Consider the following 12,165-nt stretch of genomic DNA (forward strand, 5'->3'; position numbering starts at 1 on the left):
TAAAATAACAAAAGTGGAATATCGTATGAATGGTAAGATTATAGAACACGAATAATGTATAATCTAAGATTGCCTTGTTCAGTTGTATATAAATATAAATATATATACATTTTAAATATATTTATTATTTAATTTTTTTAATGTTTATTTATTTTTGAGAGAGAGAGAATGACCAGGGGAGGGGCAGAGAGAGAGAGGGAGTCACAGAATCCAAAGCAGGCTCTGGGCTCTGAGCTGTCAGCACAGAGCCCGATGTGGGGCTTGAACTCACGAACTGTGAGGTGACGACCTGAGCCTAAGTCTGATGCTCAACCTACTGAGCCACCCAGCCGTCCCTATAAATATATATATTTAATAAAGCACATAGTAATATAGGATCTAGGGGTAGAGGTTTATTTATCTGGGAAAACCAAAGGAAGACTTTTGGTACGAATATAATTTGAAACTGGCTAAAATTTCAACAGATAAAAGTAAAACTTAAGAATTAGGAAGAGAAAATGCTGTGCTCCATTACTGTGATATCCTCCCAGATCAGAGAAAAAGTACAGTCCAGGAGTGTTGGAAATGACTGAATTCCGTGATAGAACTCTAAGTGGTGGTGTTGATCTCACATAATGCATACATCTTGTCAAGTGCTACTTTCTTGTCTTTATGTCCCCAAATTTTCTTTTTGCTTATTTAAAATAAAACAAATAGAACTACATCACCTGGCTTTCACAGTTGTCCATTATCTGCTCCCAAACTTCTTTGTTACAACCTTTTGATTTAACAAGAGTATAGTCTCTATGGAGATAGTCTCTATGTTGACCTGAAGCAATGTATGTTTCTCCCTTTATGATATTTTACTGACTCTTCTCACATAACTGCTCCTTTCTTCTCAGCCAAGGGCCCTTTTGGGTTTTTTTTTATCCCTTTTTAGGAATCTAATGTTTCAAAACAAAGTACTAATTAATTTACTTACTTTTTTAATAGCTGTCAAGAGATAATTGGACCTGCCAATCAGAGTTTGTAGTTATAACATCTCTGGTTTAACATAATGCACTAATATTATTTTAGCTGGGTGGAAAAGAAACTTGAAGTTTTTTAGATGCATAACTTTAGTAGGGGTAAAGGGACAATTTGAGTGAGTAATTTTGAGCTATATATTTTACTTAAGGAAAGCCAGTATAAACTTATGGAATACTTGAGTTTCAGAGAACCGTATTGGGAACCAGTTTAACATATTTAAAGCAATTACTTCACATCTTTCTCATTTTTGAAACTTCACTGACCTATCAATTTAGAATCTAAGGATCTTTGTACTTTTGGAATCAAAAGTACAAATGCATTCAGCAATATCGCATAGAATTGTATATAATTCTTATGTAGTTAATTATCTTACCTAGAAGTGTGTTATCCCTCCAACTTTGTTGTAAAGAGGTTGAGGACATATTTATATGTCCTGTTACATAGATTGAAGATATGAGTATGTGCTTACTACATATTGGTGACTGGTTTGATGTTGTTATTAATTCATTGAAGGACTGGTGATTTATCAGAAAGAAAGAGGATCTCAAAACTCATATTAAATTATAGATCACTTCACATCAATATTGAAAGGTACAGAAATATTGTAAGACAGAATAAAGACAAATTGTAGTAATTTCCTAAGCTGAAGTAATAGGTAAAATTATGGCCACCATGAACCTGAATTTGGGGAAATAATTTCTTCTTACAGCATAATCTAACCAAGATACCAAAGAGGTAAGGAATAATTGGTACAAACCAGTGTCCAAATCAAGAAATATGTTTTTTTCAAGAAAGAGTCTCCAAGTGTATATGTTTTAAAATCATACAAAGATATTATTTTTCAGTAATTGAGCTGCATATACATTACATGTACATATATACCATACACATATGTACGTACTTAATAAACTATTAGTATCTCTAATTGCAAATGAAGAAAAAGCTTCCAGACATTAAAGTGACCTGATCAAGATCATACAGCAAAGTCATTAGTTCTCAGAATTTGGCAGAGGTCACGATCACTTGAGAGATTTTTTTTCCCTCTCAAAATTTCAGTCCACATTGGAAGACCTTCAGTTAATGCTCATGGTGAAAGCGTGGACATCAGCATTAAAAAACAAAAAGTTTCCCAAGTGATGACAATACATAAAAAACTGAGAACCATTGATTTATTTGTTGATGGAATTAGAACCACAAGAGTGAAATTCTGAATCAAGTCCACTGCTGTTGCTAAGTCACCATTTCCCCAACTTTCTCTGCAGATGAACAATTTCTCAGCTGTGTTTTTCTACGTTCACTGTGACCATGGAGTCGAATAGCAGTGTGAATGAGTTCATTCTGTTTGGGTTAACACAGAATGTTGTAAAGGGAAAAGTAGTGTTTGTGGTCTTCTTGTTTCTATACCTCGCAACCCTTTTGGCAAATTCACTTATTGTGATGACCATAAGATACAGCCGGACACTTGGGAGCCCCATGTACTTCTTCCTTTTCTACTTATCCTTTGCTGATGCCTGCTTCTCAACAACCACTGCTCCTAGGTTAATAGTAGATTCTGTATCTGAGAAGAAAGTCATCTCCTACAACGAGTGCATGACCCAGGTTTTTGCAGTTCACTTCTTTGGGTGCATGGAGATCTTGGTGCTTATCCTCATGTCCTTTGATCGCTATGTGGCCATTTGTAAGCCCCTGCGATACACTATCATCATGAGCCGGCATGTCTGTGGTACACTGGTGAATCTAGCCTGGGTCGTGTCTTGTATCCATTCTTCTGCACAGATTTTCTTGGCTTTGAAACTACCCTTCTGTGGACCCGATGTTATTGATCATTATTTCTGTGATATGCCACCTTTGTTGAAACTCGCATGCATGGACACCTATGTAATCAATTTACTCATAGTTTTTAACAGTGGGGCTATCTGCATGGTGAGTTTCGTCGTCCTGCTTCTCTCTTATATTTTCATCTTACATTCTCTGAATAACCAGAGTGCAGAAGGAAGAAAGAAAGCCCTCTCTACGTGCACATCCCACATCATCGTTGTCATCTTATTCTTTGTTCCATGTATATTCACATATACTCGCCCTGTAACTACGTTTCCAGTGGATAAGATGGTGGCTGTGTTTTACACTATTGGGACACCCTTGCTCAACCCTCTGATTTATACTCTGAGAAATGCAGAAGTGAAGAATGCAATGAGGAAGTTATGGTGCGGCAAACTCTGACTTGATGCGGGAGAAAGCAGAGGACTCCAATTGCTAATTCTGTAACAACGTAAATAAAATTGGATTAATAGAAAAGAGAAGATGTTTTCATCCTGACGTGGACAATTGAATTCTCTCCCAGTAGAACTTTTGGAGACATAGGCAGAATGACCACAGAGCACCGACCCGAATTATTTTGAGCCAATATCACAGTGTGCCAAAACATCTAGTACAGTGGTATTTATGGGAAGATAAGACCACTCTTCCCTTCTACTGTCTGCATTGCAGCTTGTAGCCAGATTCTGTTCTATCTATAGCTTTAGCTCCCTCCTTCGTATATTATTCTGGTGTGTTTCTCTTTTCCATGTTTCTGACCTGTGTTGAAAAATTGGCCCCTAATTTTGACTGACCTATTTGGTTGGCAAATCGATTCTGACACTATCAGATCTGGATCTTGTCTTTTCTGGCTCAACAGTGAATATCACAAAGTCACTACAAGAAACTGATGATCCCACAGGAGCATACATACCATCTAATTAAGCCTCTATTTGATGCTTGTCTTCTCTTTGTATCATCTTTAAAAATTGGCCCTTTTTGAAACTGTGGTTTATATACACAGTGGAGTACTACGTGGCAATGAGAAAGAACGAAATATGGCCCTTTGTAGCAACGTGGATGGAACTGGAGAGTGTGATGCTAAGTGAAATAAGCCATACAGAGAAAGACAGATACCATATGTTTTCACTTTTATGTGGATCCTGAGAAACTTAACAGAAACCCATGGGGGAGGGGAAGGAAAAAAAAAAGAGGTTAGAGTGGGAGAGAGACAAAACATAAGAGACTCTTAAAAACTGAGAACAAACTGTGGGTTGGGGGGTGGGAGGGAGGGGAGGGTGGGTGATGGGTATTGAGGAGGGCACCTTTTGGGATGAGCACTGGGTGTTGTATGGAAACCAATTTGACAATAAACTTCATATATTGAAAAAAAAATTGGCCCTTTTTTTTTTTGCCTTTTGGACATGTACAACAAGATAGGTCATGACTTTTTTAAAAAAGTTTATTTATTTATTTTTGAGAGAGGGGGCAGAGAGAGAGAGAGTGAGAGACAGAATCCCAAGCAGGCTCCTCACTGTCAGCCTAGAAACTGATGCAGGGCTTGATCTCATGAACAAGATCATGACCTGAGCTGAAATCAAGAGTTTGACGCTTAACTGACTGAGCCACCCAGGCACCCCAAACAGGACAATTCTGTTTACAACAAATATATTCATTGTATTAATCCATAATTACTCTCTATGTACTTTAATATCTTTTTTCTTTGTTCATCATGCTTCTCATTATTTGTTCATATTCTGAGTTTCATATATATTTGTGATATAAATCCATGGGCATTTCCCTAATCATCGGTTGGTGAATTGGTGACAGTTTTATACAATTGTGAGAGTTACATCATGAAAGCCAACACCTCATGGATAAGATCATACATATGAAAAAAACAACTGACAGAGACAACAGAGCTACTGTTATAATATTCCATCCACCAAGAGAAGATGTCCACAGAAGATTCCAACCTGGAAATACAGAACAAAATATGTCAAGGAGGCAATACTTCTCATTATGCAACAGGTGTAGACCTAGTGCAAAGAAGTGTTTCACGGACTAGTGGATAAGATTGCTTGGCTGCTTGGCATGGCACGTACACTTCTGGATTGGGAGAAATGTTTCAGGCTATGGCTTCTTGAATTCCACCTTTATCAAGCAAACTTCGCATGATAATTTGGCTTCCTTGAGAGATTTTCTTCCCTGGTGGGAAAGATATGGACTAGTGACTGGGATAAGCACTTCGGTGTTTTGGTTTATGTTTTTCATGTATCTCATCAGATTTCCATTCTAGTTTCAGGTACTGTTAACTAATGAGTATGGACAACAGGAGCCAGTCCCTGTGGGAGTGGCCAATGAGTCTGTCTCTGAGAGTAAATATAATAGAGAGTAGTTTCCTATAGATCTGATGATTGGCATGTAAAGTGTGGCAGATAAACTCATCTAAAGCAAATCTGAGAGGCTTTGCATGTGCATGCTTCCCTGGGGGTAAAGGCGGACCTTCAAACTCTGATAATAAAAGTTTGGAAGCTTTATTTATATATTTATATATTTATTTATATATGAATTCATGTGTTCATTTATTTATTCAAGTTTAGTTATTTATTTTGAGAGAAGGAGAGTGGCAAGAGAAAGAGAAAGAAAGAACCCCAAAGCAGGCTCTGCACCATCGACGGAGAGCCCAATGCGGGGCTCGAACTCACAAATCATGAGATCTTGACCTGAACTGAAATCAAGAGTCCACACTTAACTGACCGAGACACCCAGGCACCCTTGGAGGATTTATTGAAAGCTCATCTCCTGTACTGGAAAATCTCTCACAGTACAAATCCTGTAGAGGATAAGGCAGGAATTTCTTGGTTGGTAAAAAAAAGGCATCAACAAGCTACTTTTCCTTGCCTGCTTTGCCACAAATTTAGCTTTGCTATGAATTGCTACAGTTTAGTATTGCTATAGAAACAGAAGGGACGAGAGGAGAGGAGAAAAGAGTAGTAATGGAATTGAGATTATGAAGGAGAGAAAGCTTTTCACTTTGAGTTTTAGGAACCTCCTCTGGGAAAGTGTGGAGCCACTGATGATCAGGAAGGTTCTTTTTTTCTTTCTTTTCTGCCAATTCTGATTAGCTGAGCTTTCTCTGAAAATGCATGTCTTTAGGACACTAAAGCTCAGCAGAAAAGATTCATTTCATAAGTTATATTAAAACTAAAATAAAATCAAGGGTTCTTGGGGCTTTAAATACCATCTCTATGCTGATGACTCACACATTTATATTTCCATCCCAGACCTCCGTCTTGAATGCCAGACTTGTATATTTGACTACTTGCTTGATACTTTCCTTTATATATCTAATAGGTATCTTCATATTTAATGACTGGTTTGTCTCCCTTTTGAAAATAATTTAATAGGGAAAATGCTTTCAACATATTTTAAGCCTGTCTGTGTATAAATTAACATCTTAATATTAGATTTTTAAAACGCATAAATAGGCACTATTGCAGGCATCTGGGTGGCTCAGTCAGTTGAGCGTCTAACTTCAGCTCAGGTCATGGTCTCGCAGTTCATGGCTTCGAGCCCCGCATTGGGCTCTGTGCTGACAGTGCAGACAGAACCTGGAGCCTGCTTCAGATTCTGTGTCTCCCTCTCTCTCTGCTCTGCCCCTGCTCACACTCTGTCTCTCTCTCAAAAATACATAAAGGTTAAAAAAATTTTTTTAAATAGGGACTATTGGAAAGTACAGTTGCATAAACTTGATTGAGAGTCCTCAGCTGTAACAACCTGAAATCTGATTTTTAAAAAACTCTAGTAGAGATGATTAACCTGAAGTATTTTGTTCAGTTACATTTTTTTTTGATATATGCCAAATGTTCTATTTGATCCTTTCTAGGCATCTAAGACAATTTGTGAGAATAATTTGACTTAAATAATTTATTTTCAGGGTAGGTTTGCCAATCATGTCTAAAAGACTGAGAATTCAGGCCACTCAATCTGTATATGACTTTACCTGAAAGAGGGTCTTTTTCGGTTGTAACTAAGCAGTCATGATGAAAACTGTCTCCTGAAACACAAGATTCTTGAAATACCTAAGCTTGGGCTGCTTCAAATTTAAATAAAAAAGCATGGTTCTATGATAGTGATGACATTTAAAAATATTTATTTATTTAGTTTGAGAGGGAGAGAGAGAGAGAGAAACACAAGGAGGGGAAGGGTAGAGAGCATGAGACTCCCAAGCAGGCTCCACACTGTCAGCTCCTTGTGGGGTTTGATCCCACCATCCAAACTATGAGATCATGCTGTGAACCAAAATTCAGAGTCAGAAGCTTAACTGACTGAGCTACCCAGGCACCCTCATGGTGACAAATGTTAAATGTTTTCATTTAGTTTATGATTAAGGTGTAATTTATGCTGCGGTGTGTGTATTCAGCAGTCAGCAAAGGTTATGAGTTCCAGAATGATTGTACTGAGAAGTCTTGGGTCCCATTGAGTGAAACTGGACGGATGGAGTTTAGTGCAAACTGTGACCCGACATGGCATCTGCTCAGCCACCTCAGTTACATGTTGTTTTGAGGTGTCGTGACAGTGACGTTTCTTTGGCATCGTGTATCGAATCTAGTGAAGTGCCATCATGAGACAGTCGTGTTGGGCAGCCTTCCTGTGGCACAGGTGTTCCCAGGGACATCAGTTTGGAGCTCAGAGGCGGTATATGGCTGAACCTTCTCATTTCCAAGAGCAGCAGACAAGAGTGCCCTCTCGTCGCTCCGTGTGTGCACAGTATGAAGCCACATCTGCCTGTGACTGCAGCATGCCTTCCGTCGGTGCACTTCTATTCGACTTTAAAGTGTTCATTCTTTAGACTTCAGTTGTCTAGTTTTGAAGAATGTTTTTAATTCCCATAATTCCTGGGGCCTCAAACTCTGATCCAGCCCTGGAGTCAATTTATAGCTCAGAGACACAACGTAACAATTTTGGTAAAGACAGATTCTGCTTGGAGAACTCAAAGGTGCCAAACATAACTCCAAAATGTGGCACAATCTTCAGTAGGTTGACTGTCAATCCATTCCAGAGCCCTAGTTCCCCTGGGGCTTTCCCTGTCCACTGCTCCTGAGAAATGGACATCTACTCCTCCACAATGGGGGAGGTAGGAGCTCTGAGCCTTCATCTTTTTCTTCACCGTGTAGAAGGGAGAGGATCTGGGCCACCGCAGTAGCCAGGCAGACACTGGCAAAGTTGCCGGGGAGAGAGAATCAATCTCGGGGCCCAGTCTAGATTTTCTCTAGGTTCACAAAAACTAGAAGGGTGACAGTAGAGAAACAGTAAGGGAAACCCCTCGATAAAGGGTCAGGAACACTTCCTCTTCAGAAACAGTAGAAAAATACAGAGGATCCCCCTATGAGATGGTTTCAGCACATTCTGCACAACAGCCTGGTTTTGATGAGGTCTGTATTTTTTACAATGGTGAAAAACATGTCTGCCAGACTTCCAGCCATGATGGAGCTCCACTGGGATTATGGCCCAGGTCATCCATGAACAGCACTACAAATTTCAGCAGGTACAGTTCTGCAGGGGAAGAAGTGCAGGCATGCCATCGTGTTTCCCTTCCATGTGCTGGAATCCCCGGGGTTGTGGGAAGACCCCTGATCCTTCCACCCCCAACCGCCAGGCCCAGTGCCCCCAGTGGCAATCAATTTGCAATTGTTTGATTCGAGAAGAATCGATTGTTCTTGCAATCAAACATAATTGACCTGTGACCTTCCCCAGAAAATTCCATCCTTCCAGTTTCCCAGACCAAAAACATGGAAGTAAAAAAAAAATTGATAACATCACAGTTCACACATAACCTATTAGAAAAACATTCATTTGCCTTCAAAATAGATGCAGCATATGATCTATTTTCCCATCAAGTCTCCTTCCATCCTGGTCTGGGCTGCCATCATCTCTCACTTAGATCATAGTCATGAACTTAGAGTTCTCCCTACTTCTACTCTCAATCTGTTAAGTCTATTTTCATCAAAACCCTGCAGTGACACCATTTTGCTCAGAGAAGAAGACCAAACCCTTACAATGGTTTGACATTCTGTGGCTCTTTTGGCTTCTTCTGGTACTTCACACTTGCTGGCTCAGCATCAGCCACAATCGCCTCCTTGCAATTTATTGACCACACCAGGCAGGCTTTCTCTTTGTGTTATTTGCTTCAGCTGTTTTCTCTGCTTAACACATGGGTGTTTGCCTAATGGCCTCATCTGCTTATGGTCTTATTCTAATCTCTCCTCAGTGAGGCCTCTCTTCTGCTGTATTTACTACTGTATTTCCATTAGCATGCCATATCCCCTGTTCTTACTTGGCTTTCTTTTTCAATGGCATTTATCATCTCAACATACTATTTGACCTGTTATTATATTGTTTCTTGTCTGTCCCCAGCAGAATGTAAGATCCAAGAAGGCCTGGAGTTTTGTCTGTTTGTTCAGGAATACATACCACACCCATTGTAGAATCCTTTGAATGTAATAGAAACAGTATGGAGGTTCCTCAAAAATTTAACAATAGAACTACCCTATGAGCCAGCAATTGCACTACTAGGGATTTATCCAAGGGATACAATGTGCTGTTTCGAAGGGACACATGCACCCCCATGTTTATAGCAGCACTATCAACAATAGCCAAAGTATGGAAAGAGCCCAAATGTCCATGGATGGATGAATGGATAAAGAGGATGTGGTATATATATCAACACACACACACACTGGAGTATTCCTTGGCAATCAAAAAGAATGAAATCTTGCCATTTGCATCAATGTGGATGGAACTACAGCATTCTGCTGAGGTAAATTAGTCAGTCAGAGAAGAAAAATATCTTATGACTTCACTCATAAGTAGAATTTAAGAAACAACGCAAATGAGCAAAGGAAAAAGAAAAAAAACCCAGACTCTAAAATAAAGAGAATAAAATGCTGGCTGCTGAAGGGAGGTGGGCGGCTGGGTGAAATAGTAAAGGAGATCAAGAGGAGAGAATATACTCCAGAGGTAGCCAGTCTGTGACACTTGTGATGAGCACTGAATAATGTGTAGAATTGCTCAATAACAAAAGTGCATTTCATTGTTAAGTATAACTTGAGTTGATTGAAAAATAAAAAAAAATTTAAAAAATGTCTTCATTTCCATATTCTTTCTCTTCTCTCTTTACCTACTGAGTCAACTGACTTCAAAATATTTAGAAATTGTAGAAATTTTAATGAGTAGTTTTTATTGTAATTTTATATTTTATGAGTCTCATTAAGATTTATTGTATTATATCTAAGAGTGACTTTTTCTAGAATAAGAAAGAGGGAGAAGTTTAGAAACTTGCTTAAAGTGACAGAGACACAAATAGTGAAGCTAGAATTCAATTATATCACATGTGGTTCAAACTCTACATGGGCTCCGAGTTTTGCGTGGGGTTAGAAAACATTTGGCTTAAAGAGCAGAGCATTTGGGAACTTTCAGTGATCTCTACCTGCTTACTTTTTCCTTAGGGCAGAGACAGGTGTGGAGCATTTGGTAACTGAAGTGAGGTGTGTCCCTTAGGACAGACTGGAGGGGGAGAAGGGCTCTGAGGACAGAATCTGCCCACTGACAGTCTTGTTCATGAATCCTTGGCACCATGGTTTGCTATGATTGGGATTAATTGTGCTTATCCTTTGAGGTGGGAAGGGCAGAGTCTTTGTCCCTCCAAAGGCTCAGCATTTGTGAACGTCTATGAAATCTCTATAAATATCTGATGGAGGAGGAAGAAATGTTAACTCATGTGCTCTTCCAGGTTTTTTTGGGGGGTTACAGAGCTGCTTTTAGAGATGTTTCTATAATAGAATAGTGGGGATGTTTCCTTTTTATTCTCGAAAGTTCTAAGAATAGAAGTGAGAAATTTTCTGCTGATATTACAGCTCTAACTCAGTCCTTTTAAGGAAGACTGGCTGTCTGTGGAGTATTTCCTCTCCCCACAGACCCTGCACTGGAAAGCTGAGTAAATCTATTGGATGTACAGTTTACATGTTGCATACTTACAGCACATGATTCATCTTCAAAGTAAATCTGAATTGCGAGAGCAAATCTAGGAGCTCTCTCTTGGATCTCATCTCCTTTACGAGAAATAAGGTAAGTTTTCAAACCCAAGTAAACTATGTTCTTTTCCTTTCCTCCCATGCAGGACTGGGTTTTAGGGCAGTTGCCATGATTTAGTTCTGTCTCCTGAGAAGCTTGAAGCTCAAGGAACATATTTATCTCTGTGATGAGAGGATCTGGATGTGTCAGGGCTCCCAGCTTTCACTGGCCTCTGCTTGAGGCAGCACAGTCTCCGGAAAAATTCTTATCGAAAGGGTGGGGGGTATATTTGAGGGGGCAGAGGTATAGTGTCCTCTACATATGGGTTTCTTTTTCTTTTAATGGATTAAATAAGCAGCTGATCCTCAATTTTTAAAATTCAGTTTAAATGGTTATTTATTTCACAAGAGAAAGAGAGAGGAGAGATAGAGAAAGAGAATGAGTGAGGGAGGGAGAGAGAGAGAGAATCCCAGGCAGGCTGTCAGCCCAGAACCCAATGTGGGCCTTGTCCCATGAACCATGAGATCATGGCCTGAGCTGAAATGAAGAGTCTGACACATAACTGACTGAGTCACCCAGGGGCCCCTATACAGGTGAATTTCTTTTTTTGTTGTTTAAAAATTTTTAAATGTTTTATCTATTTTTGAGAGAGTGTGACAGAGTGTGAGCAGGGGAAGGGCAGAGAGAGAGGGAGACACAGAATCTGAAGCAGGCTCCAGGCTCTGAGCTGTCAGCACAGAGCCCGACGCGGGGCTTGAACTCACAAACCGCGAGATCACGACCCGAGCCAAAGTCCATGCTTAACCAACTGAGCCACCCAGGAGCCCCCAGGTGGATTTCTTATTTACAAGGTTTAAGATCAGGAAAAGGACCAAGTTGTACACTGACCATATGCAGTCTGTATGTATTGTTACAGTCGATACCACGATTCTATGATGCACCGAATGTTCTGCCAGTCGTGATACTAAAGTGGTCTGTCCAGACCCACTGTCACCCCTGCTCACAGCTAAGAATTATATTCTCTTTCTGCTGTTTGGGTAAGGGGTATATATGGAGTGGAGGAATGAGAAGCAAACTCTCTCGTGAAATCCGAGAAAAGTACTCTTTATCCCTAACAAGATTCTTTGCTCAACCTTACACTGTGGGCTTAAATGATAAATATGAACATAAATAAATATAAATAAACAGAAACATAAATATAAATATAAATTCTGCTCTCTTTTTTAATCCCTCTACAATTTGCATCCATTTGAGAGTCAGGATACATACTGGGCATGGCAGTGCTTT

The 12,165-nt window shown here is 39.6% G+C and overlaps 1 protein-coding gene and 1 pseudogene across 1 annotated transcript; one reads left to right on the forward strand and one right to left on the reverse strand.

Annotated features, from left to right (window-relative positions):
- Positions 1 to 2,313: 2,313 nt before the first annotated feature.
- On the forward strand, positions 2,314 to 3,228 carry LOC115525269 (olfactory receptor 4C11-like). The gene has a single exon (XM_030332389.1). The coding sequence runs from the start codon at positions 2,314 to 2,316 to the stop codon at positions 3,226 to 3,228; it is 915 nt and encodes a 304-aa protein (XP_030188249.1).
- Positions 3,229 to 7,637: 4,409 nt separating this feature from the next.
- On the reverse strand, positions 7,638 to 11,052 carry LOC115526367 (annotated as a pseudogene).
- Between the last annotated feature and the right edge of the window lie 1,113 nt (positions 11,053 to 12,165).

Source organism: Lynx canadensis, chromosome D1, assembly GCF_007474595.2.
Source record: "Lynx canadensis isolate LIC74 chromosome D1, mLynCan4.pri.v2, whole genome shotgun sequence".
Classification (NCBI taxonomy): Eukaryota; Metazoa; Chordata; class Mammalia; order Carnivora; family Felidae; genus Lynx; species Lynx canadensis.

What these genes read in the sequence shown, in the direction of transcription:
- LOC115525269 (XM_030332389.1), top strand. Translation starts at nt 2,314, where the DNA reads ATGGAGTCGAATAGCAGTGTGAATGAGTTCATTCTGTTTGGGTTAACA.